At 52.3% G+C, this 27,856-nt stretch overlaps 1 protein-coding gene and 1 non-coding gene across 2 annotated transcripts; one reads left to right on the forward strand and one right to left on the reverse strand.

Annotated features, from left to right (window-relative positions):
• Nucleotides 1–1,139: 1,139 nt before the first annotated feature.
• Nucleotides 1,140–1,212, reverse strand: TRNAK-UUU. The gene has a single exon. It is a non-coding gene; the product is annotated as a tRNA-Lys (tRNA).
• A 1,186-nt stretch (nucleotides 1,213–2,398) lies between these two features.
• Nucleotides 2,399–27,336, forward strand: KDM8 (lysine demethylase 8). Its single transcript, XM_036825169.1, has 8 exons — nucleotides 2,399–2,506; nucleotides 11,156–11,651; nucleotides 14,042–14,208; nucleotides 15,345–15,477; nucleotides 17,226–17,270; nucleotides 23,198–23,347; nucleotides 24,170–24,262; nucleotides 24,354–27,336. Exons 2-8 carry the CDS (start codon nucleotides 11,184–11,186, stop codon nucleotides 24,516–24,518), a joined length of 1,221 nt encoding a protein of 406 aa, XP_036681064.1. The 5' UTR covers nucleotides 2,399–2,506; nucleotides 11,156–11,183; the 3' UTR covers nucleotides 24,519–27,336.
• The last annotated feature ends 520 nt before the right edge of the window (nucleotides 27,337–27,856 follow it).

Consider the following 27,856-nt stretch of genomic DNA (forward strand, 5'->3'; position numbering starts at 1 on the left):
GGGCCTGGAGGAAGGAGAGAATTTAACCAAAGTTTAGTCAACAAGTGTCAATAGGGAATTCCCTGGCGGTCCAGTGGTTAGGACTCCATGCTTTCGCTGCTGAGGGTGCGGGTTCAATCCCTGGTTGGGGCACTTAAGATCCTGTAAGCCAAAAAAAAAAAGTGTCAACCGAAAAAAAATGCACAACCTAAACACTGAGAGCTATGTTTTATTCGGGGTCATTACTGAGGACTCTAGCCCAGCATACAGACTCTCAGATAGGAACTGTTCCAAAGAAGTAAGGGAGTAGCCTAGATACATAGGAGTTTTTGCAAACAAACAAAACCTACGTAGTCAAACAGCAAAAGATTACTGCTAATCACAAATATCAGACATCTCAAGTTAATGATTTCACTGCTTTTCTATGTTTGGGAAGATGCAAGAGTCTGGGCTCATTAAAATGATTCTTTTGATATGCATCTTAACTATCGAGGGCCAGTATCCTGTTTTTCTCCATCCTGAATTCTCCTCAGGGTGCACCGGTAGGGGTGGCTACAGTAGCTGATGGCTTGATGGCGGGCAACACTTTTTTTATCCACACAGGAATTTTGCTCAGAATGATTGGTGGAGACAAGCAGTTCAGCTAGTTACTTTTGAGGCAAAGAACAGGGATTTGGAGGGTCTGTGGCTGGCCTTGTCATAGGTAAACAAAGTGGGCATCCATGAGTCCCCCTAAGTCACAGGAGGAATGGTGGTTCATTGCAGCATGTACCCTTCCAGAACAAAAAAGGGTAAGGGGTCTTCCTTTAACCTTCACTGTTTCCCAGGAGCACAGGGCTGAGGTAAAATTCAACGCTGTCATCACCCAACTGGGGATGATAATTATGATAGTACTATCTACAATTTTAATATTTTAAAAGTACCTTGGAAGTGCTCGGTGCATAGTAAATGCTCAATAAATATTTGTGAATCTCACTTACCCGTGAGATCTGTGAGGGCTGGGTAAGTTGATTCAGTGTGTTTTCTTTGGTGCTAGCACAGTACCCAAGATCCACTGATCAGCTGAATTGGCCTTGAGCAAGCTTCAGTCTCCCTGACAGTACAGTTACTTTTTTTCTTTTTTTTTTTTTGGCTACACCACGCAGCTTGCAGGATCTTAGTTCCCCAACCAGGGATTGAACCTGGACCCTCAGCAGTAAAAGCACAGAGTCCTAACCCCTGGACCATCAGGGAATTCCCCCAGTTTCCTTGACTGTAAATAAGACATGATAATCTCCACCTCACAGGCTTGTGAAGAGAATTACATGATTTGGAGGAGTCTAGGGGGCCCAGACAATGCCTGACACATCTCTGGTAACCAGTGACAAAGACTCTCTCCTCAACTTAACTCTGGTCAGACTCTTCTGAGACCTCTTTGTAACTACACCTTGCCCTTGGGCTCTGTCTTTGATCTGCTTTGTCTAGTTTTAGCAAGAATTCTGCTGGGTCAGTTTAGCAAAAATCCCCTACCCTTCATATCTGATCAAAATCCTTATCCTCTACCCTTGATATCTTATCACCCTCGCCTGCCATCAGCAAAAAACCTGGGACCTTGGTTTAGCCAGAATTCCCCTTACCCATTATGTTTCCTCTTAATAAGTTTCCATCCACTGACCCAGACCCTGTTCCTTGGCTATCAATCTCCACTTGTCCTTGCTGTATTCAGAGCTGTGCCCCATCTCTCTCCCCTGTCACAACACTTCTGCCCCTCCCATCGCAGCAGTCCCAGTGAATAAAGTCTGCCTTACCGTCTTTAACAAATGTCACAAATAAATTCTTCTTTAACACCAGTAAATAAATTTCCTTCCTATTTCCACTTGGATTCCAAACGCAGTACGAGCAGAACTTTCTATCGCCTCTGTTCAATGCTTCAAAGGGCCCAGTCCTTGGAGACCACGGGGAGTTTGCTCAAAACCGAAACCCCCAGTGATGCCCACACCACTCAGCATCAAGTTAGCAGTGGTAGAAGTAAGGGCTCTGACCCCTCGCCTGCCACCCCGTACTGAAACCCTGAGTCCTCCTCACTCCCACAGGCCGTGGGTGCAGCACTTGGGGGTGAACTTCGAAAAGTCAGGATCTGCGACTTTCCGAAAGTACGAGGATTTGACCACTTTATCTCACTGAGCCTCGATTTACCGCTCTGTAAAACAGAATAATCCTAGTTGTACGATTAGATAAAATGGTAGATGTGAAGCTGCCTTGTACACGAAGTTATCGTTACAGAGGCAATCGCGCGCGTTACCCACTTGGTAAGAGAAACTGAGGCAAAAGCCCAAGCCTAGGCTGTCGCTCCACCCTCCAGCTTTTAAACGGGGCGGGGCGGGGCGGGGCCACGGCATCGATCACTCGGCGTTCCTCTAGGCACGCCTTGGTGATCGATACTCCTCGGGCAAGCCTCTGACTACTCGGAGACAGCCGGAGTATTCAGTCCAGAAGGAAGAGTCGTCGCCGGCCTCCGACGACTCGACACTGTCCAAACTCGAGACAGGTGAGTTTGAGCAACTCGAGAGGGCGTGCAGCTCTGGCTCCTTAGAAGCGGGGAGGCCGGGCTGAGAGGGGAGGACTGCGCAGGCGTAGCGTGAAGGGGCGAAGCAGGAAAGGACGGTCTCGCGCGTGCGCTTTGGAAAGCCCAGGGCGGCCCTTCAAAGCAGCGAAACTGAGCCGGCTGTTGGCGGGGGGGGGGGCGGGGGGGGGTGGGGTGGGGGCGGGGGGGGGGTCGGTGGGGGTGGGGGGGGGGGGGGGAAGAACCGGGGGTAGCGCATGCGCGCTGAGAACGCAGTTTAGCCGGTCAACTCCAGCGCCTCCACGGGTAGGAGGAAGGCCCTGCGCGTGCGTGGTGCACTTCTTACGCCAGTCATTTCTTTTTGCGCATGTGTGAGACCAGGCGGTCGTGTCCCTGCGCGGTTCTTGGTGTCGCGTTGATGCGACTCTAATGCACTTACGAGGCTTCCGATTTCCGCCGTGTTTGTAGCGGCAGGTGGTTGCCGGCTGACCCTCCCGGGCCAGTCGCCGTTTGTCGGTCTGGAGCTAGGCCGACTGGGCACGCTTAAACCATCGGGCCCCAAATGTGGACCAAGGGAAATGAAGCCCCGGGGGAGGCGCCGGGGAGGGAAAAGGTGTGAGACCTCGGGGTGGAGGGTTGGTGGGTTACGTAGAGCCCGCCCAGCCCGCTCGTCCTGGGGGACCCGGTGGGCCCTGTGCATGTGGCCGCCTGGAGGACGGGGGTGTCTAACTCGATAGGGGTTAACTCTGAGCGAAGATGGGTCACCGTGCTCAACAAGGTTGGAGTAAATCCAGGGGCAGGAGGTGGGCAGGTGTTGGGGCCACACCGACGGCCCAGCCCGATACCGTCTGCTCGTTACAAGAGTGGGCAGCCTGGTCCCAGAAAGCCAGATTGAGGCCGATGTATTCTGGGAGGCGCTTTAGAGTTTTAAAGATAACTTAAGAGAATTCTGGGATGACTGCGGTGGCTTCCTAGAAGGCTTTATTTTATAAACGTCATGAACCCCCTTGGGCTGTTAACTAATAGCCAACCAAAGGCCAGCTTACATAATACCCTCTATCTGGATGGTGAATTCACGAAGTCAGGACCTGAGTCGGGCTGTTGTATACAGCCTGTACTTGGCTCCTTGGTGTTTAACATGACCAGCAAGAAGCCGTTTATGAAGTTCACATTAGGCTGGTTTATAAAGCCAAGACAAAAGCCACTCTTGAGAGGTTAGCTCATACAACCTTGGTCTGACCCCCTTTTCAAGATTATTTCCTATGCCAACAAACAGTCCTTTACGCAAGAAGCCAAGACAGTACACTGAGAAGAGCAATTCTATGCAGGCTGTACCTGAGCTTCCTGTGAAAGCTGTCTCATGTCATGAGACCAGTACAGACAGGGGGCACTCTGGAAGGTCAGTTTACAAAGCCAGGACACAAGACCTTCCTCTGGAAGGTTTGTTCATTTAATACAACCTTTTATAAAAGGCAATTCACCTCTACCCTCACCCCCTTCAAAAAAAAGCCTTATGTAACCAACAAGAAGTCTTTTAAGGCCAATACCTGTATACCCCTAGGAGGCTGACTTTAAAGTGAGGATACAAGGCCACTTAGGCTTTTTCATATGGCCTGTGATTATGGGGACCATGGGTCTCAATGTGCCTGGAATAATGCCAGGTTGTGACTTGTCCTTGAAAGGTACTATCAGCACTTGCAGTATTCAACTTGTGTAAGATGAAATTCCTACGTGCAGAAATGGCAGTTCCAAACAGTGAAAAAAAAAATTGGAGAAAATGATGAGAATAAAAAATTTTGCAAAGGAAAAATGTATATTTTACCAAGCTAAATAAATAAAAGGCTTATATATAGCATCCTGGTTTGTATGATAAATTCTGTAGTTAATCCACCTATACCTACCAGAAGGCTGTTTATGCAACTTGCTTATCCCTTTTATGTGGAGCCCTGGGAAGCCAATGTAAAGGCCAGTTTGCAGTCCCACTCTGAAAGACTGTTCACACAGTTTACCCTTGATTCCCTCATCTGGAAGCCTCGTTCGTTTAATACAACCTTTTAGAAAAAAAGGCAATTCAGTGAGGAACTCTGGGAAGCAAATCAGTAAAGCCAGGCCATGAGGCTACTCAGGCTGATACCTTCCTCCAGAAAATTGCTTGATACAATCGTCAAGAAACCTTTCTATCAGACTAATGCGTGGGGAATGCTGGAAGCCTGATTTGTAAAGCCTGGACGTGAGGCCATTGAGAAAGGCAGCGTAATGTAGCCTCTACCTGACCTTCAGTGGAAGGCCGTGTCAACTGGTTGTTTTAAGGCTGCTGCTTACAGCCCACATGAGGCCAGCGCCTCTGGAAGATTGTTTCACACAGCTGACAAGAAGGTGTTTCACCCAGCCGGGGAAGGACCTTGCTCTTATAAGGCCATTTCAGATGGCTAACAGGGATCATGGAAGATAGGTTTGTACAACTAAGACGAAGTCCAGGCTTCACCTGGCCCTCAGACAAGGGCCCAATATGTAATGAAGCCAGTCTTTAAAACAGGTCATGAGGCCACTTTGGAAGACTTTTCTGTAATACGATGCGGCTCCTCCTCGGAAGGCCGTTCGATACGGCAACTATTGAAAAGGCCAAATCATGGAAGATCCTGGGAGGCCGATGGAACGAAGCCATACATGAGACTTCTCAGACGGATGGTGGCCAGCGCGGCCCCTCACCAGGCTGCTACAGGCTGCTATTGTAAGGCCGCCTGGGAGGCCAGTGTTTAAGATCAGTCATGAGATGCGCAGGGCCGTTTCAGGTGGCTAACACAGAGGCAACCTGGAAAACCATTTTGAAAATGAACTCACAGCCGTCCCGAAGCGCCCACCTCTGAAAGGCTGTGTCGTGCAGCGTCAGCATAAGTCTCTCTGAAGGCTTTGTTGTAAGGCGTTCACTGAGGAGCTCTGGATTCAAAACAAATTACTCAGGCTATTTTATGTGGCCACGGAGAGGCTGCTCTGTACAGCCGGCTCGAGGCCCTCTCTCCCAGAAGGCTGGTGCACACGGCCGTCAACCTGAGGCCCTCCCCACAGCCACCTGGCGAAGCAGCACCGCAGCCTCCTTAGAGGCCGGTTTATGAAAACCAAACACGAGACCACCTTGGGAGGTCATTTTGCAAAACACCACGGGAGGCCACCTTAGAAGCTGGCTTTGTAAGGCCTTTGCGAGCTTTGCAAGCGACTATTTTGTAAGGTCACCCTGGGAGGCCAATTTACAAAGGTTAAAATCTGCATCCCAGGGAACTGGTTTATAGCCCATTTGAAACCCTCCAGGAGGCTATTTTCTAAGGCCACTAAGAGACCAATTTACAAAGTTGGTACATAGGCCCCAGCAGAAGCCATTTTTATATTAAGGCAAATAAGTCATCTTCTGGGAGGCCTTTTTGTAGAACTTTGTGAGAAGCCAGAATATGAGGCCTCTGAGGCCTTTCGCACGCTCAAGGTGAGATTTTTCAAAATTGCTTTATGAGACTCATGTGCGACACTCAGGGGATGAGCATTGAGGCCACCCAGGAAGGCCAGCTCGTGGGTCCACGTGCTGTTTTGCGTGTGGCTAGTGGATAAGACCATGCTGGAAGGCTGCACTGTGAAGCTCTTTTTTTTCTAATATATTATTATTTTTATTGATATTAGTATGGTATTTTTTTATATATTTATTTATTTATTATTTTTGGCTGTGTTGGGTCTTCGTTGCTGCACGCAGGCATTCTCTAGTTGTGGCGAGCGGAGGCTACTCTTTGTTGCGGTGCGTGGGCTTCTCGTTGCAGAGCCCAGGCTCTAGGCACGCGGGCTTCAGAAGATGCAGCACGTGGGCTCAGTGGTTGTGGCTCGTGGGCTCTAGAGCGCAGGCTCAGTAGTTGTGGCGCATGGGCTTTGTTACCCCGCAGCATGTGGGATCTTCCTAGAGCAGGGCTCAAACCCGTGTCCCCTGCATGGCAGGCGGATTCTTAACCACTGCGCCACCAGGGAAGCCCTACACTGTGAAGCTCTTAACGAGACCAACACAAGACATTGATGAATCTTCTGGGAGGCTGGAGATAGAAGTCATCCTGGCGGGCTTGGGCCAGGCAACTCAGGCTCTCTGAGTCCTGTCATGCAGTAAGCCAGCTGGGAAGGATATCCGTTGTGAACCAGGGACTGAGCTGGGATCCAAAGCTCCAAAAGCTGATGCAGTCCTCATGCCCGAACATGAAGAGTGTCTGAGTGGACACTGCCACTTACTGTGAAGTTTTGGACAAATTGCTTAATCTCCCAACTCTCACTTCATTCATCTGTAAAACCTCACACTGTAGAATTGTGAGGGATACGTTAGATAATGTACATAAAACGTGGAGCCTTGGGATTTCCCTGGCAGTCCAGTGGTTAGAACTCCGCGCTTTCACTGCAGGGCCCCGGTTTTGATCCCTGTTCTGGGAACTAAGATCCCACAAACCGCATGGCACAGCAAAAAAAAAAAAAAAAAAACCCAGAAAACATGGAGCATTGACATGGCACATACGAAAGGGCCCTGAGGTTGAGCATAATCTAAGTTCTGTCTCTGCACAAGTGATTGACTGTGGTGGTGTGTTTTGGTCAAGTCACTTCATTTTTTCTGGACTTTAGTTTTCTCATCAGCAAAATAGGAGGGTGGGGTTGCAAGGGAAATGATCACATACACCCCTGTCGGCTTCACAGTATGGTGAGGAACAAATACAATTAGAAAGCGGTGCTGGGGATAGACTGCAGAACTGAGAAAAACTCTGAATTACTGCACTTACTTTAGGACAGGCCCAGGAAGAGGCACCTCAAAAATAGTAACAAGCGAGAAATGTACACCCTTTTGTTATGTGAAGTGATAGGATTTTCTCATCTGTAGAATGGGGAGAATAATAATTCCTTCCTCAGAGTTTTCTTGAGAGTTAACCCGGATGTGCAGCTTCATCGTGTGCTGGCTTGTGATCTTGTGGCTCTGGTCCCTCATTTATAAGATCATGGATTTGTGAGCTAGACTGCTAGAGTTTTAAATTTCTGCTCCACCTCTTACTAGCTGAATTGCTTTGGGACATCATTTAACTTCTCTGCTTCAGCTTCCTTATCTGTAAGATGGAGATGATAATACCTAAAGTTTCTGTAAGAATTAGAAGTGTATATAAAGTGCTTGGAGCATTCCTGGCTTTACAGCAAACGCTTTGTAAGTACTTTATCAGCTTTGTAGGGTCTTTCTGGGGGTGAAATGAGGCAAGTATTCTGTCTGCTGAATACTGAATATTCCTGAACTGGTGCGGAGTGAGCTGAAATGGGGCCCAGCAATGGGAATGGCTTGTCCGACGCACCCTCAGGGACCATATCTCTAGCATCCTTCACACGTCTTTGTTTCTCTACCTACTGCTAACGTCTTCACACACATTAGAGCTAAAGGGAACCATGCTTTCTCCTCCTGTTCTTTGGTGTGAGTTATAGATGGAGTCCCAGCGTGTCCAGGAAATCTGGTAGGAGTGTTTATTATCTATTGCTGCGTAACACATCACCATAAATTTAGTGACTGTAGAACAACACACACGTATTATCTCTGTTTCTGTGGGTTGGGCGTCTGTACAGGGTTTAGCTGGGTCATCTACATCAGGGTCTCTCACAAGGCTCCAGTTATGGTGTCAGGGCTGAGCTCTCATCTGAAGGCTCAACTGGACAAGGATCTAAGTGCCTGTGGTTGTTGGCAAAATTCAGTTCCTGGAGGGCTGCTGGACTGAGGCCCTCAGTTCCTAGCTTGCTGTTGACTCTAAGCCACCCTCAGTTCTTTGCCACATGGGCCCCTCCAAGCAACAGGGCCACTTGCTTAATCGATGCGTGCAAACCAAGAAGGCAGTAGAGAGAGACTGGCAGCAAGATGGAAGTTCCAGTCTTATGTGACCTGATCCCAGAAGTGGCATCTCGTCACTTTTGCCATCTTAGACCAAAAAGTAAATAGCTACACATACCAAACCTACACAGCTGTTGGTTATAATAGGCAAGTAATAATAGTTTTCTATTGCTGATATAACAAATTATCACAAACGTGATGGCTTAAAACAATAAAAATTTACTAGCTTACAGTTCTATAAGTTAGAAGTTAAACATGGAACTAAAATCAAGGTCTCAGCAGGGCTGCATTCCCTTCTGGAAGCTCTAGGGGAGAATCCATTTCCTTGCCTTTTCCAGCTTCTAGAGACCACCCACATTCCTTGGTTTGGGACCCCGTTCCTCCATCTTCAGAGCTGGCAACATTGCATTCTCTAACAATTCTGTAATCACGTCTCCCTCTGACTCTGACTTTAGCCAGGAAAGATCCTTTCAAGGACTCCTGTGTTAGGTTGGGGCCAGCCAGGTAATCCAGTATAATCCTATCTCACAGCCCTTATTCTTCATCACAGCTGCAAAGTCCCTTTTGCCATGTTAGGTAACATACTCACAGGTTCTGGGGATTAGGATGTGGACGTCTTTGGAGGACATTATTCTGCCTACCACTCAAATTACAGGTCCTGCCCATACTTAAGGGGGTTAGATAAGAGTGTTCATAACAGCAAGCAGGGATCATTGGGCTCTCTTGCACCTTAGGGTGACTTTCTTCCCTCACAAGAAGTGGAGCATGTAATGGGGCTTTATCACAGGCATGTCTTCGTTCTTGCCTTCACCATCCACCAGTGGCTCTTGAGTGTCAGTTACTTTTAAGGGTCAAATAAGGTTCTTTTATTATTAACCACAGAAACCCTGGTTGACATAAGCAAGAGGAAATTTCTTGGGAGACTGTGGGGCCCACAGAATCGATGGAAAGCTGGAGAACTGGGCTTGGAAAAGACAAGAACTAAAGTGGTTCTGCATCCTAGGAATTGCGGACAATAATTGTGAGACCCTAGCAAGAATAGTCTGGTCCAGAAACTGCCACTAGGACAAAATTGAAATGTCAGCTATCTCTGGTCAAGTTGACCTGCTTAAAGTTCAAATTCAAAGGAGGCAACTCATTGTCTAGCTTGGGTCACATACCCACCCCTTGGCAACATCCCACCAGACTGATCTCAGTGGGTATGATGGAATTTCTCAAAAGGAGATGGAAGTATGTTGTCAAGAAAGAGAAAAGGATTCTGAGCCACCAGAACTCAACAAATACCCTCTACTACGTTCTCTGCCATCTGTTTCCTCAATAGTAGAAGGAAGTTATTGCTTCATTCAGGGCAGGATAACTGCTACAGCAAGCATCATCAACACTGTAGTGGCTAAACACAATACAAGTTTATTTTTTGCTCCCGAAGCATTCCAGCATGGATATTCCTAGTTGGGGGGCTATCTTATGGCTCTGCCATCCCCTAAGGCCTCAGAGTCTTTTGCTTCCAGCCAGTGGATAGGGAAAGTGTGGAGGATCACATAGGAAGTGTTTATGGACCAGGCCTGGAAGGGGCATACATCACTTCCATTCATTAGCTGGAACACGGTGCCGTGGTCACATCTAATTGCAAATGAGAAATGGAGTCTAACTGTGTGCCCCGGAAGAAGATGGAATGGGCTTTGGTGAGCTTAAAGCACGAGTTTGTTTTTGTAGATAAAGTTTTATTGGGACACACCGTGCCCATTTGTTTACATGCTGTATAAAGCTGCTTTCACACTACAGTGACAGAGTAGTACCAGCAGTGACTGTATGGCCTGCAAAGCCTAAAATATTTGATATCTCACCCTTTACAGATAAAGTTTGTTGACCCCCAGCATAGAGCAGTCTCTGCAAAAAGCATGATGGTCCCTATTTCTTAGTATCAAATGAGATGAGGCATATAGCAGCTGTTAGTATAATACCTACAACATTGTAGTGCAAATAAATCACCATAAGTTGTGAGCAGTAGAACCTATTCACGTATTAGTACTTATTCCTAGAGACTGGCTTGCCATCTATATATAATGTCCAGGCTAAAGTCACTAAAGACACCAACTGTGATAAACCTTTTTGTATAGGATTTACGTATTTCCAGGTTTCCTCCAGAGACGTTAAGATCTCATTCCTTCAGTAGTAATTGAGTGCCAACTATGAGCTTGACTCTGCAAGAAGCTCAAGGGCTGTTCAAACCCAAAACACTGTCGGAGAATCTTGGCAGGCTTCACATAGGGGATCATTTAAGATGGGCCTTAAAGGCTGGATAGGAGTTGCCAGAGAAGAGGGGTGTTGGAGGCATTCCAGACAAGAACAATACATGTTACTCTCTGAACAAATACAGGTCCGGTGCCCACTGTGTGCCTAGTGTTATGCCAGGCCCTGAAGATGCAGTGGTGACACCAGACAGATAGGGACCCTGCCCTCACAGGGCGGAGAAGACCATTGTTGAAGAATCAGTGCAGATGAGATGTGTGTTACATGGGACAAGTCCGGAAGCCTTGGGAACCTGTAGGGGACCAGGTCTGTGCGTGCTGTCTCTCTCTCGGTCTCTCTCTTTTTTTAGGAAAATAGTTTATATATATTTAAAATTTCATTTGTTGACATTTTGGCCGCTGGATGTCATCACAGATCTAGCTTGTTTTCCCCCAGTCTTATTTTATGAAAATGTAGAACTGTAAACATGTACACATACAACGTGGTGTTTTGCTGTAACTTATTTTTCCCCCCAGCACTCATCGGACTGAGCCGGCTGGGCCGATGGCGGGGCCAGGCGCGCTCTGGGAGGCCCTCTGGGCACTCCTGCCCCGCACGAAAGAGGAGCTGAAGCTGGAGCTGGGAGAGAAGGTGGAGGGCAGCGTGGTGCTGCTGCTGCAGGAAGCCGCCGAGCTCTTCTACGGGGACAGGAGGCGAGAGTGTCTGCAGACCTGCGAGGTGCTGCTCGACTACTCCTGGGAGAAGCTGAACACAGGGCCCTGGCAGCACGTGGAGAAGGACTGGCGGCGGGTGTACGCCTTCAGCTGCCTCCTGAAAGCCGTGTGTCTGTGCGCGCCGCCTGGGGACGCTGCCTCCGTGGCCGCCGCCCTGAAAGCCTGCGACATGGGCCTGCTGATGGGGGCGGCCATCCTCGGGGACATCCTCCTTAAAGTCACTGCCGTCCTCCAGAAGCACCTGCTCTCTGGAAAAAGGCCCGCCCCCGGCCCGAGCCAGGAGCCGCTCGGCTTAAAGGTATCCGGGGGCGGTGGGGGGGGAGGGGGGTGGGCAACCGCCACTGACCACACCCAGCAAAATCCATCAGCCCTGTTTTCCTAGAAGTCACGGTCAGCTCTCCCCTGGGGTGAAGCCCCTGGCATGCTGACCCCTCTGGTTGAAAAATGGCATCTCCATTGATTTGGAAATGGAGCAGCCTCTTGTCTCAATTTTTTTTTTTTTTCTCAGTTTGTGCAAAAGCAGTGCCCCTTGGGGAGAGCAGGAGGGTAAAAGCTTTGTGGTTCCTGAGAGAAATGGCTCAGAGGGATTGTGTGGCCGAGCCTTGCAGCCAGCGGGAGCCCTTCTCTTTCAGCTTCTTCCTGGCCCCTTGGTTGAAGTGTCACCCACTTTCCTGTCTGCGTCTGTCTTTGTGCTGCTGAGTTTGGATGAGATACTACAACTCACGTGACTGACTGGTCCTGCCCTTTAGATACTTGACCGTGTCCTCACTGGTATTTAAGTGCATGTGCCAGAGAATACCCCACAGATACTGAGGGTGGTTTCTTCAGGCTTCACATCCCAGCACTGACACGCAGACCCACTCACAGTACCTCTGGGCAAGTCAGTCACCTCCTCTGAGCCTCAGTTTCCTTATCTGTTAAAATAGCAGAGTGCTGACCCCCAGAAAAAAAAGACCGAGACTGTACTGGACACTGGGTAAGGGAGTTATGGGGTGTTTTCGACATTTTTCTAAATATTTTCTTGTTTTCAGAATTCCCTACAGTGAGTATTATTTTTCTATAAGAATAATGCAAATGGATGTCATAAACACACCATGCATGTAACTGAAATAAAAAGTGAGCCTATAAACAGGGAAGAGAAATTTGTAGCAAAGCTGTCACAGAGGAGATATCTTTATTGTATAAGAATTATACAAATCAACAGGGGAAAAGAAAAAAGAAAAAACTGGGCCCCAGGAGGTAGAGAGCAGACACACGAACAGACTGTTCACAAGGAGGAAACAGATCTGTTAAACAAACATGTGGGAAATGTTCAACCTCACCTCTGGTTTAAACATACAAACAAAAAAAGCAGCCATTCTTGGCTCTGAAATTATCAAATGAGATTTTATACAACACCCAGTGTTGCCAAGGGTGCCACAGGGCCAAGGTCATGGGGTGTTGGTGGACCTTTCAGAGGGTCAGGCAGACATGCAGATCAAGGGACAAATATCTGTCCCCTTGGGCCCAGGGGTTGCACCCACCCTTGCCCAGGCCAGGGCTGTCCCAAGGGATATGGCGGTGGCTTCATGGCCAGGGTGGTGTTCGCGGTCTGGGGCAGTGCATATGGTTAAAGGGGTGGGAGCTCAGGCTCTGAAGGCAGCTGCCTGGGTTCACATTCCTGTGCCACCACCCGCTGCCTAAGCCTCAGGCAGTGTCTTGGCTGCTCTGTGCCACGTCCGTTCCCCTGCCTGTAGGAAGGGCTTTGCTCAGCAGCCTTATTGAGCCCCAGCGGTGGCCCAGATGCGCCGGGAACCAAGGGCGTGGTCCAGACCCCGTCCTCAAGCTGACATTCTAGTGAGACTGTAAAAGAATGTCTTCTCCCAGGTGGTGAGAAAGGTGGGGAGGCTGCTTCAGACAGGGTGGTCAGGGAAGGCCTGTTTGACAAGGGAGTACAGGGAAGTAAAAGTCTACTTTGGGGACAGCGAGAAAAGAACAGGCAAATACAAGGCCTCGCGCATCGCCTGCAGGGAAGAATGTTAGCTGTCGCTGCCGCCACTGCGTGAATGTTGAGCACGGGCTTGGGGTCCAGCAGAGGGAGCCTACAGGTGCCCGGCGGCAGTGCTGGGTGCTTTACATATGGGGTCTCGTCACCCAGCGGGGTTTAACACATGGGGAAACGGGCTCAGAGACAGTAACTTGTTCAGGCCCCTCAGCTGGGAGGTGGTTAAGTAAATGATGAGGCAGCCACTCAAGACATTGCAAGGGCTGGGTGGCAGCATGGAAACTACTTTAGAGAAATGATTGGACAGAAGAGGCAGAGTTGCTTATTCATTGTGAATCTTAGAGTGGATCAGAGATGTATATGTGTGAACAAAATGGGAAAGGAACATACAGTAATGAGAAGAATCCTTGTATGTTAGATGGTGGAGTTTGGGATAGTTAAGTTTTCCTCTATGAAAGCAGTATATTAGTTTTATAATTAAACAAATATTTTAAATGAACCGGTAGAGAAAAAAACATGTTGATGTCGTGAAACGTCAGTAGTAACAGTAGCAGCAGTAAAACTGACAATAAATATTAACTTCTTATTGTTACTAATGACACCTCAGCTGTCTTACTACCATTGATGCAAATTCCTAGTGGAATGCCTCGAATTTTGGCCTTTCTGCAGTTGTTGCCATCTTGTTTTGTCTTAATTTTGAACAGAAAGCAAGGAATGACCACGTTCCGATTCCAGATATGACGTCAGAAAGAACGGTGCCCCGGCTTCACTGTCCATCCCTCCAGCATTTCAGGAAGCACTTTTTGGATCCAGGGAGGCCTGTGATCTTGGAAGGTGTGGCCGACCACTGGCCGTGCATGAAGAAGTGGAGGTGGGCGTCTGCTGAGGGCGGTACGGTTCCTCTTCCCAATTTAGCAGCCCCAGAGACCCCCAAATTCCTCCTCCCATCATCCCCAAGTGAATACAGCCCCCCAGACACTTCACTGGCAGTGAAGCGAGATGGACGGCCGAGGGGTTAAACACGCATTAAAGGCACAGCGCTCTGAAGCGATGCCAGAGGTTATAAGATTCTTACCTTCTACAGCTTGCCGGCCCTAAGCAGTTTTTAAGGAGTGCGTCGTGGAAGTCCAATGTTAAGTCCATTATGCAGTTTTGCAGGATCTCAGGAATTCTGTGGAGTTTCTTAGGGGTCCCTGAGCCTTGAGAGTAGAAATAAGAACCCAAGACAGCCCCACCTGCTCTGCGTGGGCTCCAAGGGCTCCTGTGTTTATTCTCTCCTCATGTCTGTTTCCAGTCCCTCCTCAGATTCATGGTGGAGAGGTCAGATCAGGCAGCTGGACAGTCGCCATGATGCCACAGCCGTGCCTAATTTTGAAATGAGGAGGCGTGTCGCAGGCAGGTGGATGGAGCCAGCCTGTCTGTGGCAGTGGTTTTGCGGAGGGAGTGGTTCCCGCTGAGACTTGTGTGCTTGACCACGCAAGGCGGGCACGTGCCATGTCTTCCCTCACTGTCCCCTCCCTGGTTCCTGTGTGACGGGCAGTGTCATCACCCACAGTTTGCAAACGGGGAACAAGGGCTCAGAGAGGCGAAGGGACTTGCCACAGGTCCCCTGGTGGGTGACAGGCAGGGCTGGACTCGGCACCAGGCCACCGGAGCTGAGGACCCAGGCCCCTCACCACCCTGCACTGCCCGCCACTGGCCCAAAGAAGATCTCTCTGCTTGTGACAGGGTGAGCAAAGAGAGAGGTTGAAAGGCTCTAGGCAAGCAGGGAAATAGAGCCGCCCAGCAAGAACCAGATTCATTGGTTGTATCTGCAAAGCTGCCCAGTGCCAGGTGGGCAAGTGACCTCGCCTCTCTTGCACCTGTGTCTCCTCAGCAGTGAAGTGGGGTCTTCCTCCTCCTCGTGAGCGTTTGTGCCAATGAAAGGAGACCAGCGTAGCACGTTTAGCAGGGCACCCGGCGGGTGTTAGCATACGATGGCAGTGCCGATCCCTGTTTCCCGAATAGTCTGGAGTACATCCAAGAAACCGCCGGCTGCCGCACCGTCCCGGTAGAGGTCGGTTCCAGGTACACGGACGAGGAGTGGTCCCAGACGCTCATGACTGTCAGTGAGTTCATCAGCAAGTACATCGCGAATGAGGTGTGTCGTTTGACTCCTGCCCCCTAATACTTAGGAGGGAGGGAACGCGTTACATTTGGGCAAATAACTTCCATGTGTCGCCAGGGGAGGTTTTGGAGGAGTCAAGAAACCATTCTTTAAGGGCCTGTGGTCAGAAGGCTGGCCAGCATGAGAAAGGCAGGCTGGATATAAGGTTCCCACTTCAGGCCCTTTGTGCTTTGGAGGTTTTTTTTGTTTGGTTGGTTTTTTTTGGTTACAATTTAGTGGGTTTTGGTATATTCACAAGATTGTGCAACCATCACCACTATCTAATTCTAGAACATTCTCGTCAGCCCAAAGAAACCCCATACCCATTAGTAGTCACTTCCCATATCCCCTTCCCCTTCCCCCCATCCCCAGGCAACCACGAATCTGCTTTCCGTTTCTATGGATTTGCCAGTTCTGGACATTTCACATAATTGGAATCATATAATATGTGACAACCTCTGTCTGGCTTCTTCTATTTAGCATAATGTTTTCAGGGTTCATCTCTGTCGTAGCACGTACCAGTCCTCCGTGCCTTTGTATGGCCGAATACTATCCCTTTGATGGATAGACCGCATCTTGTTTGTCCATTCCTCAGTGGACGGCCATTTGGGTTGTGTCCACTTTTTGGCTAGTATGAAAAATGCTGCTGTGAGCATTCACGTACACATTTTTGTGCGGACATGTGATTCCATTTCTCTTAGGTGTATATGAGGAGTGGAATTGCTGGGTCAGATGGTAACTCTGTGTGTAACCTTTTGAGGAGCTGCCAGATTGTCTTCCAAAGCAGCTGCACCATTTTGTCATTTCTTAACTGTGAGGGCCCTGGGTGTCTTCGTCTTCCTGATACCTGTTGGCCACTCTGGCCGCAGTTGGGGTCAGTGGTGCCCAGCGTCCCATCTGCCCCGCCCCCATCTGACCCTTGCAGAGGCCCTCGGGCATCTTCAAAGAACCCCTGAGCGTCGGGGAGCGCAGTTTGTAAAGCACTGATCTTTTCACTTATCTGATTGGTAGAAATTTTCACAAAATGATCATCTCCAGTGCAGGCAGATGTAGGAAAGCGGACTCTCACGTTAACTGCTGGTGAGAGTGTAAATGATGTAACATTTGGGAAAACAAGGTGGCAGAAGCTATTGAGGTTTAAAATCCACGTACTCCCTGACTGCATTGTTCTCCTTTTGGAAGCATGTAAACATAAGGACCAGAGCATTCGGCTGTTTATTGAAACACCGCGGCAGAACCACCTTAATGTCCACCAGCAGGGGGATGGTTGAATGAATAATGATGCATCCTGTCTATAAAACATGCATCCATCAAAAGAATGAGTCACGTATGCCTGTATTGACCTGAAGAGGTAGTCATGATATATCATTAAATGAAAAAAGCAGACTTCACAGTAATACATATTGTATGATTCCGTTTTTATTTTTAAAAAATCCTTATGTGTGTACAGCCCCTTCATGTTTCATTTGAGGAAACTGAGCCCCGGGGCTCAGGGTGACTTACTCAGGGCAGAGGCAGGGCCGGATCCTCAGTCCCCCCATCAGCCCAGTCCTGCTGGCTGGTGAGGGATCACATTCGCCCCCGGGTCAGAGGAGGGGGACCAAGCAGGCCGGAGAGGAGGGCCCTGCAGGTGACGCCTAGGGCAGGGGGCTGAGAGCCAGCCAAACGGGCAGCTCTGAGGAGGTGTCCCGCGACTAACGGGGCTTTTCTGTGTCGCCTCTGGTTTTTCTCCCATGGAGTAGCCGAAGGACATCGGGTACCTTGCTCAGCACCAGCTCTTTGACCAGGTAAGTCCGAGCCCCTCTACCCTTCACCCTCTCACCCTCTCCCACCTCCCTTCCTTGGCGCTGGCCCCAGAGGGTTGGAAAGGGGTCGCAGCCTCGTTTGCTCCCCAGTGGTACTGCCCCCTGCGGTGAGCAGGGAGGCCCCCTGTGCCTCTGCCCATGCCCTACTCGCCAGCGGGCAGCAGGGGAGCAGAGCAGGCCCTAGGCTGGCCCCCGGGGGATGGAGCCTGAAGCCCGGGTGTGGTTGGAACTGAGGAACAGGTCCCCCAGGTGAGGGTGGCAGGCTCTGACCTGACCCAGAATGAGCAAGTTGCCGCCGACCTTGACTCACAGGGTCCCCTGGGCAGGGCCTGGAGCCGCCCTAACCACCCCTCAATCGTCTGCTTACGAGGCAGGCTCCCCGCACCTGGGCCTGTGCGCTGGGGCAGGGCCCGGGTTCCACTCCTCTGGCTACCCTGACCGGCTGGATGGAAGACCCTCAGGACGAACTGGTGGAGACTGAAAGAGGAGGGGGCCGTGGGCTGGAGCTGAGGGGAGGAGCAGGGCTCAAGGCCGAGGCCAGTCCCAGGGAGAGGCGCCTCGTGAGCCGGGGTCGGAGAGCAGAACGAATCCCCGTGCTGGGCGCGTCCACCGGCGTGAGAGGGTTTGGTCAGAAAAGCAGAGCAGGAAGCCGAAGACGGGGGGCTGGGGCCAAGCTGGGAGGGCCTTGAAGGCCAGGCCAAGACAGCGAGGAGCCCTAGGACATTTGTGAGCCGGAGGGTTCCCACTCCGAGGTGGTATTTCCAGGAGAATCCAACATGGGAGCCGGGGGATGCACGGAGAGCGCCCAGGGGAAGAAGAGGGACAGTGGCAGGCTGCACTAGCTCTCTCTCCGTCACACATCCTCCCCTGAGACTGTCCAGGTGTGGCCCAGACAGCGCCAGCATCCTGGCTTTTAGAGTGCAGGGTCCATCCTGAGCCGCACCCAGATCAATGGCACCAGCATCACCTGTCACCCAGACCTGCGTGAGGTGGGGCCCGTAGCCACCAAATGCAGAGCTGGGGAAGCGGCGGGAACCGGGACCGTCTGGCTCGTGGGGAGTGAGGAAATGGGGCTGTGCAGTGATGTGCAGGATGGCCGCAGCTGAGTTGGCAAAGGACAGGCAGAAAGGCCGCAGAAGGTGAACAGGGATTGTCTGCGGGGGGTGAGAGGGCGAGGGGGTTCCTCCCTCTCTTTTCTGCGGTTTCCAAATCATCTATAATGAGTACGTACAGTCCTCGTAATGAGAAGAACAGAGACTTTGTTTTTAAATGCAAACAAAACGGAACAAAGTGAAGTGTAGCGTGAATCAGGTTGCATCCTGTGCTTTCAAAGCCGTCTGGTTAGGATGCTGAAACGCTCAGAGGAGGGCTCACCCTGGGGAATGACCGGACAGTTGGGCTTTCCGTCCACCCCTTGCCTCATCGCCCGCTCTCCTCTTCACTCTGTACTTGGGGGGTGGCCGGGGCTGTGACCCTGATGTCTGGCGGGAGACGGCTGCTTTGTAGGCCCCTGTGCACCGGCACTGAACCCTGCCCTGGGGACGCCGGGACAAAGGAGACAGTTGCTCTCCTGCCCCGTGGACCTGAAAAACACGTGTATCTGAGGGTAATGAGCGCCTTGAAGGAAAGGAAAAATGTACCCTACAAAGGAGGCTGGGCAGGGCAAGTGCCCTTTCCATCCGATGGTCAGGGAAGGGGTCTTGGGGAGGTAATGTCTCAGCAGCAGCCCAAAAGATGAGCAGTAGGTACCCAGCCACATGGCAAATATTTTGCCCATTTTTTTTTTATTGGGTTGTTGGTCTTCTTATTTTGAATTTTAGGAATCCTTTATATATGTTCTGGATGCAAGCTAGTTGTCAACCGTAAGCATTGTGGGTATTTTATCCCCGTCATCAACTTGCCATTTTATTTTCTTCTTGTGTCTAAAAGGACATGACAAGCGCCGTGCCAGCTGGGAGAGCAGCAGATGTGAACTTTCACCTTCAAGGGGCAGGAGAGTTCAGCGTGGCCGGAGCCGAGCGCATGAAGGGGAGGGAAGTGGCAGATGGGGCCTGAGAGGGAGATCAGGGCTGGAGGAAGGATGGTTTTCTTAATGTGAAGGGAAGTGTTTCCAGGATGGCTGCGGCACTGTCTGGGGAGGAGATGAAGTGACAGGTGTGGAAGCAGGGAGACCGCTAGAAGGCTGCTGCAGCGGTCCAGGGAGAGCTGACGCCGCGCGTGGAGAGATGGGGTTAGGATGTGTGTAAGCTGCCGGCACCTGACGTGGTGGGTGTGCAGAGACCGAGGGAAAGGGAGCAGCCCAGGAAGACTCCTAGGTTTGGGACCCGGAACCACTCGTTAGGTGGAGCTGAGGCATCGGGGGGGACTTGGCAGATGTGGTCTTGGCCAGGCCTGATGCCACAGCTGCCCAGAGGGGGCAGTGCTGGGCGGGAGGCGAGGTCAGGGGCTGCGTCTGTGCCCTGAACAGGGAAGACCTGGGTCATTCGGGGTCAGGACCACAGCCAGTGGGAAGCTGGGGTCCCTGTCCTGACCAGGGGGCCCCAGTTGGGGCTGTGCCAGCCTCCGGGAGCTGCAGGTCCAAAGTTACAGGGGGGCAGGAGGTGATGGGGCCACGTGGGCTGTGTTCTCTTGCCCAGGCTTCCCCATGTGAGGACTCGTAGGTCCTGAGTCCTGTCCTCTCTTGCTAAGTGAAGAAAAGGGGGATTCAGGTTGATCAGGCCCCTACCACGTGATCTCAAGAGACCGGCCTGTCCTATCCCCTGGCCTCCGTCATACTGGGGCTCGGCCTCCCAGGGCCCCTGGAAGCCACAGGTCATCTTGGCTCCCTGTCTTGGAGCAGCCAATTGCCATTTTACTAGAACACGAGGAAGCACATTTAGAAGTAGAAGGCAAAGTACATGATTATTTTTATGACAATCGAAGACTTTGAAGGCGTTTTGTCTTGGGACCCCAGAAGTGGGTTTTCTCCTCTGCTGTCAGACTACCTTGGGGATTGCCAGAGCCCTGGGGCCATCATGCAGCGCAGAGGGACCGCCTGGCCTGCCAGCCTCTGTGTGGCTTCTGGGGCCTTCTCTGCCTGCACGAAGCTCAGGGTCGCCCCACCCAAAACCTCTTACTGACTCCCCTCCCAGCGACCCTGTGTTTCAGAAGATTTTGGCCACTGTGCTTGGTCTGCCTTCAAGTTATCAGTCACGTCTAAGATGGTTTCTCCTCTTGGCGTCTCTGAATCCTTGGCCAGTGGCTCTGATGACACCGTCTGGTCAACCAGTCACCTCTCAGGAAACCTGATGATGTCACCAGGAACCAGGCAGCTTCTCAGCATCCCCCAGGGCTGGAGGCTGGCGTAATCCCAGCCAGAAACCGTGTGGTGTGACAGCGAGCCTGGCAGGGGAGACGCAGGCAGTTCCCAGAGGCCTTTGGCGTCTCGCCCCTCGCTGGGGAGCCCCACAGGACAGGGCACCTCAGACTGTGAACTTCTCTGTCAGCCCAAAGCAGTGGACACAGCAGCATTTCCGCATTTCTACATGGGCTGTTGGAGACAGACTCTAAAAGTACGGAACAGCCCAGGCTCCCCGCAGGGAGAACTTTCCAGCCGCCCCCTGCGATTGTTGCACTAAAGTAATGGCCAGTCCACCTGCAGGTGTCCCTTCAGCCCCGAGAGCTCAGTCTGAAAATACCTGAGTAAACTAGCATAGTGGGTCCCCTTTGCAACCTTTTGGGAACCAAAGTTAAGTTTCTATTTAACTTCCCAAAGCCTCCGAGCATTTGCCGGCGGAGCAGGCAGTCTTGGGGGCTGGGGGCTCGGCAGGGCTGTGTGGACTGGCCCCATTTGGAAAGAACCGGAGTCTCAGAGTGAAGAAACCACTCACCCTGGCTGAAGCCACTTCCCGACCAGACCCGCAGAAGGCAGCTCCAGCCCCTCCCTCGGGGCGGCTGGATTCCTCACGGGCCCTGGGAGTGGAGCCCTGGAGCTGCCTTCTGCGGGTCTGGTCGGGAAGTGAGGAGGTGTGGGGCATAAGAAAACGTGAGGGGACTCACGGTACTTGCCGTTTTAAAGTATAAGGTGGTCCCCAACTTAGGATTCTTCAACCTTATGGTGGTGCCGAAGTGATATGCGTTCAGTAGAAACTGTACTTTGAATTTTGAATCTGGCTTTTTTCCTGGGCTAGTGGTGTGTTTACGATACTCTCTCGTGATGCTGGGCTGGGTCTCCCAGTTCGTCACACGATCATGAGGGGAGACGATGGATACGGTCACAGCCACTCTGTACCCAGATAACATTCTGTTTTTTGCTTTCAGTACGGTATCCAATAAATTGGGTGAGGTAGTCAACACTTCACCATAAAATAGAGTTTGTGTTCAATGATTTTGCCCAGTTGTAGGCTAATGTAAGTGTTCTGAGCACGTTTAAGGCAAGCCAGGCTCAGCAATGATGTTCGGCAGATTAGGTGTACCAAACGTGTTTTCAGCTTTCGATATTTTCAAATTACGATGGGTTTATCGGGACACAACCCCATCGTAAATCGAGGAAGAACCTGTCCATCTCATTAGAGATGGTCACTGACGGTGCCGGGGCAGGTCAGCTGACCGCACCTCCTCGTACAGCCCTCGTCCTTCCCCGGGAGCCCTAACTTCACAGCCTCCCGGAGGCCTCTGACGCCGCCACACAAAGGAGCAGCACAAGCTCACTTTCACCTGGGTCAAAGTCCATGAATGGTTTTAAGACTTCCACACTTGACCACATCGCTTTCTTTTTTTTAAACCAATTTTTTTTTTTCACCCAATTTCTTTCTTTCTTTCTCTCTCTCTCTCCCTCCCTCCCTTCCTTTCTTTCTTTCTGCATTGAGTCTTCGTTGCTGCCCGTGGGCTTTCTCTAGTTGTGGTGAGCGGGGGCTACTCTTTTCTGTGGTGCACAGGCTTCTCATTGCAGTGGCTTCTCTTGTGGCAGAGCACGGGCTCTAGGCACACGGGCTTCAGTAGTTGTGGCTCGCGGGCTCTATAGCGCAGGCTCAGTAGTTGTGGCGCACGGGCTTAGTTGCTCCGCAGCATGTGGGATTCTTTCCGGACCAGGGCTCGAACCCGTGTCCCCTGCATTGGCAGGCAGATTCTTAACCACTGTGCCAGCAGGGAAGTCCTGACCACATCGCTTGATGCCACCAGCAGCCTGGCGTGAGGGTGCCCCCTTTACCACATCCTCACCACCACTGAGTGTTACCACTTTTTCAGCTTCTGCTAATTTGATCAGTGGGAAATGGTGGCAATGTTTATTGCTAATGAGACTGAAACCCTTCTTTATATCTAATTTATCTTTATGTATGATCTGGTTTTTGTCCTTTTCTTATTTGTATACCTTATGTATTGGGATCCTTATTATTTTTCCTTATTATTTTGTATGCACTCTCTACATTAACCTTCCTTTACCACAGTTCAAATGTTTCCCATTTTACTCCCCATCTTTGTATTAAGTAACTTATCTTAAATGTACCAATTGTGATTGCTTTACCATTAGTAAAGTTTGGAAAATCTTCCCTTTCAGAGATTTCATTAACTACTCAGTCCCATTTTCTTTTTGTTTTTCTTTAATTTGATGTTCTAAAATTAGAAAATTGCAAGCTGGTTTATTTTTAGGTACAAAGCAGTGGTATCAGGTTTTTAAGAAAAGGAAACCAAGCTAAAATGCATATGACATGGAAAGAAATCTGAAAATAAAATTATAACCCTTCCCTAGCAATTATATATTTACTTTCTAAAATTGATTTTTAAACTCCTATACAGTAAAATATGGCTACAGTCATATTATTACACAAGAAGACAGTGTGTATCGGCCTTCCGGGAGAGTCAGTGGACTTCTAGGCTGCTGTGTCCCACAGGCCTGGTCTTAACCCCCCGCGTCTGCTCTGGCCCTACAGATCCCGGAGCTGAAGCAGGACATCAGCATCCCCGATTACTGCTGCCTGGGCGCCGGGGAGGAAGAGGAGATCACCATCAACGCCTGGTTCGGTCCCCAAGGCACCGTCTCCCCGCTTCACCAGGACCCCCAGCAGAACTTCCTAACCCAGGTTGGAGCTGCTCAGAACATCGGCCTTCCCCCTCCTCCTGGCCCAGCCACACGCGGCCTGGCCGCATTGTCCACATTTAAACACTAAAGAGATGAACCACTGACAGGGACGTGGACAGAAGTGAAAACAGAGAAACAAAAGGTACCCCGCCTCAGGGTGGGGCCCTCTGCCTGGTCGGGGCGGCTTCCAGCCATGGCTCCTGCATCGCCTGGGTTCCCGGACACCTCCTGAGGGCAGAGCAGGGCCGGGGCGCCATCTCAGGACGGAGCAAGTGCCCCGACGGCTGCCTCTCCCCTGCCGTCCATCGGGACCAGGCCAGCTTCTCCTGCCAGAATCCTCTCTCCAAATACGGGGAAGCTGCTCAGCCAGTGGGTGGTTTTACTGAGACCCAGACAGAGCAGCGCACGCACGTGCCTGTGTGTTGTAAGGGGAGGGGCACCTGTTATAAAACCACCTTCCGTCGTAGGCAGAGAGGTTTGACGAGGGAGAGTGTTCTTCCAGCCCGGGGACCAGTCCCCAGAGGCAGCAGAGAGGCCGGGAGCCAGACCGCCTCTCAGCCTTGTGAACGTGGGCCATTCACTTAACCTCTCTGTGCCTCCATTTCCTCACCTGTAAAATGGGGGGGAGAGGATAAACCACCTCGGAGGGCTCTGCTGAGGCTTAGAGTTAATAACACGTGCGGCACTGAGACAGCGGCGCCATGGTCGAGGCCTGTTAGCAACGGTAGCGAAGGCAGTTGCTCCTCACCTGGCGTGTGCGCCGGGCGCGGGGCGGCCGGGGCGGCCGGGCATCTGCTGAGGAGGGCGGCTCTCTTCCGTGCAGGTGATGGGCAGGAAGTACATCCGGCTGTACTCCCCGCAGGAGTCAGAGGCCCTGTATCCTCATGACACGCACCTTCTTCACAACACGAGCCAGGTAGGCCTGGGGGACCGGTGTGACCCGCCGTTTCCCCTCCTCCACACCCTGTCTCTGAGAGCAGGCCAGTGACTTCCTTCGCTTTCCTCAGGTTGACGTGGAGAATCCCGACGTGGAGAGGTTCCCCAGGTTTGCCGAGGCCCCATTCCTGTCCTGCATCCTGTCTCCGGGAGAGATCCTCTTCATCCCGGTGAAGTACTGGCATTACGTGCGGGCTCTGGACTTGAGCTTCTCGGTCAGCTTCTGGTGGTCGTAGCCCGAGAGGAGGGTGCCCGGCAAGCAGACGCACTCGTGGTCACACGTCCTCCGCCCTGTGCCCGGCCCGGCCTGCGCCTGAGGACTCCCTCGCTGGGCACACGCAGGGCGAGGGGTGCCCAGGCCAGTGTGGGCAGTGGAGGGAGGCGGGTGGGACCCCAGAGGGACATTCCAGGCCCACAACCCGCACAGAAGCTCCTGGGCTCTGAGGTTGGCTGCCTGGATTCCAGCCTGGCCCTGTCGCTTAATTGCTGTGTGATTTGGGGCAAGAAACTGCACTGTGTGTCTCCATCTGGAAAATAGGGCAGCGCTAGTCCTCACCACAGAGGGCTCTAGGGATGCGGTGTAGGCAGAGCTGCGCTACAAACCTCAGCGGCTGTCCCCAGTCTTCGTGATTATTACTGTTGTAAATACTGGCCTGTCAGGACAGCCGTGGCCCGCAGGCTCTGGAGTGGGGTGGCCGTGGCCTGGTCACGGGGGTGGGTTCTTATTGGCTTGCTCAGCTCAGGCCTCTGCTGGGCAGTGGGGAGCCTGGGGCAGTTTCTGTCTTGGTTACTTCAGAGAAGTGCACAGACCCGCTAGCTTGGCGAATTTTCCACTCCACACCCTCCCAGCAACCAGTCCCCCAGTCAAGAAACAGAACCACCTGGCAGGCCCCCTCCTGCCCCTTGCTGTCTCCATCGCCCAGGGGTCACTCCTCTCTGGAAGAGGGTTTTAGGCTAGGAGAGACCCAGGCTTCAGACTTTCCATAAACACATTTGTTTTGTTTGTATAAAACACGGGTGGTTCTGTTTGAATTTTGACCAGGTAAGGATGCTGGGGGCAGGGGTGTCACAGACCTGCAGGAACAGCTGTGGAGGAGGCCCAGGGCCACGCCTCTACCTGCCAGGCCTCTCTCCCTCCGTGGTCACCTCATGTCTGCTGGTCTGACCTGACTTCAGTCTCTTCCCTCTTGTAGCTAGCCTTCTCCCCGGGGGAGAAGATGGCCCCAGCAGGTCAACTCCAGATCCCAGCACCTCAGCCCACAGCTCAGAAACCTCAGGGAAGGTTCTGACCATTGGGCCTGGGACCTTTGCCCGTTCTGGGGCGATGCCGTGGGGCAGGGAGTGGCTGCTCTGATTGGCGGGGCCTGGCTCACAGGCGCCCCCCCCCCCCCGAGTTACTGTGAGAAGCGGGGTGGGAAGCATTGATGGGCAGCTGAAACTAGCTACTAATGTCCTCTGTAACCAGGCCAAGGAATTTGAACCTTATCATGTAGGTCTTGGGGCTTCAGAGTTTTGAGCAGAGAGATCATCAGAATATATGTTTGATTCTCGGCAGGGAAGAGGAGGGGCTGATGGTCAAAGCTGCAGGGAGGCTGTGGGTCTGATGCCGTGGGTGAGCCCAGGCCAGGGCCGGGCGTGGAGGCCGGGCGAATACGAGAGCTGTTTAGAAAGGAATCGAGGGCTCTGTGAGCAATTGCTTGTGAGGTCGTTTATTCCCCTACCCAGCATTATTGATAGCTATTCGCCTCATTTTTCATATGAAGAACTTATAGCAGATATCAACGCCGCTGAAGGCAGTCAGGCATAAAATGGGGATGCCACCATGCCCACAGGCTCGCCGTCAGTGAGCAGACGGGCTGCAGACGAGCCGTAACTCCAGGGCTGCCTGCATAACCCCCACTCCTTCCCCGGCTCCAGCTCCCACTGTGGCCCAGCCTTAGGAGCCCATCCATCCCAGCTGGCAGGCCCCACTCCTGCCGAGCCGCTGATGACGAAGAGCGGTTCATCTGTAATGCCGTGGTTCTGAAGCTAGGGACTAGAGGAAGCGTTCATTAAAACATATTGAGGCCTGGCCGCCTCGAGCAGGTGTCCCTTGTCAGATGGGAAGATGAAATCTTCATCTGCTCTCCGGGCAAGGCTCCCGTGTTGCTAGTATCCCGGCTGGAGGGCTGGCTTCCGCTCTGAGGGGTGTGGACCGAAGGCGGCTTAGAAGAAAGGTGTCGACCAGCTGCTCGTAGGGCCAAGGGGAGGTGCAGGCACCCACCCACCGGAGCTGCAGAGAGGGCTGCTCGACACCCGCGTCCTGTGCCAGGCAGGGCGCGGCATCGAGCAGGATGGGCGCCCTGCCCTCCTTGTGTTTCGTGCTCTTGGGGGATCCCGAGAGGAGACGGACAATAAAATAAGTAGTGCGGGTAGCGATAAGTGCTGTGAAGGCAAGAGAACAGGGTGACGGTGGAATGTGGCCACGGGGGAGGGGCTGGGGACATGACTTTAATAGCTGATGTCTGAGTAGAAGCGTGAAGGACCTGGAATCCAGAACTGACACAGAGACTTGAGGAAGGTGCTCCGAGCAGCAGGTGCAGCAGCCCAAGGCAGGAAAGCCGCGGCCTTGGGAGGGAGGACGGGGCCGGCGCAGCGCGAGCTGAGGGCGCTGAGGGAAGCGGGAGGGCAGCTGGGGTTGGCAGGGCCAGGACTGTGGCAGCAGGGGGAGGGATGAAGGTGCTAAGCCAGGAGAGACGAGGGCTGATCACGCTGCCCTGTGAGAAGAGCCCAGAAGGGGGAGACCGGAGGCCGGAAGAGCGGTGAGTGTCCCCGGTCCAGTAATTCCTGGAGTGACACACTTGGGGCACCAGTGGGAGGGCAGAGCGGTGGGAGACAGGCTGTGCCCGGGGGCGGGCAGGGCCGGACCACAAAGGCCTTGAGTGCCAGGCAAGCGCTCTGGAACTTGGGGTTAGGGCTTTGGTTGGGCCATGCCAAGGGGTCCTCAGGAAGTTCATGCTGGCGTCACCGCAGGGGAGACTGGCAGCAGGAGGGCAGTGTCCCAGCATCAGGTGCTCAGAGCTTCCTTGCCACCTGCGTGGTGTGACCCTGCCTGGCCTTGACCGCCCAGCCACCCGCCCAGACAGGCAGGAAGGCCACGACGTGCTGCTCTGCTTTTGGCCCCTGGCCTCCGTTCCCCCTTGTCCGGAACAGCATTGTGGAGGATCCCCTTCCTCCCGGGAGTGCAGCCTTGGAGGGTGTGTCAACCCGGAGCCCTTCCTGCACCTGCATCTTGAGGGCGCGTTGGGAGGACGAACAGAACAGCTGGAGCTGCTGTGCAGCGGCAGCAGTCCCCACCGTGACCGGGGAACGGGTCTTACCCGCCGGAATCCCCGAGTCCAGGGTCCATGTTTTCTAGACCGGTTCTCCTGCCTTGCTGTCAGCAAGCTTCCTCAGACCCTCCCAAGAAACCCCTTTTCTGGGTAAGCTGGCTGGGGCTGGTTTTGGTGGCGTGCCTGGCACACAGCTGCACCCGCCCACCCGCCAGTCGGGGCCCCCACAGGGCTTCACCAAGGCTTGTATTTGCCTTCAGAAG

Source organism: Balaenoptera musculus, chromosome 15 (genome assembly GCF_009873245.2).
Source record: "Balaenoptera musculus isolate JJ_BM4_2016_0621 chromosome 15, mBalMus1.pri.v3, whole genome shotgun sequence".
In the NCBI taxonomy this organism is placed as follows: domain Eukaryota; kingdom Metazoa; phylum Chordata; class Mammalia; order Artiodactyla; family Balaenopteridae; genus Balaenoptera; species Balaenoptera musculus.

Coding starts and splice junctions, on each gene's coding strand:
- KDM8 (XM_036825169.1), top strand. CDS start 11,184: ATGGCGGGGCCAGGCGCGCTCTGGGAGGCCCTCTGGGCACTCCTGCCC. Junction 15,478..17,225: donor GCAAGTACATCGCGAATGAG/GTGTGTCGTTTG, acceptor CCCATGGAGTAG/CCGAAGGACATCGGGTACCT. Junction 24,263..24,353: donor TTCTTCACAACACGAGCCAG/GTAGGCCTGGGG, acceptor CGCTTTCCTCAG/GTTGACGTGGAGAATCCCGA.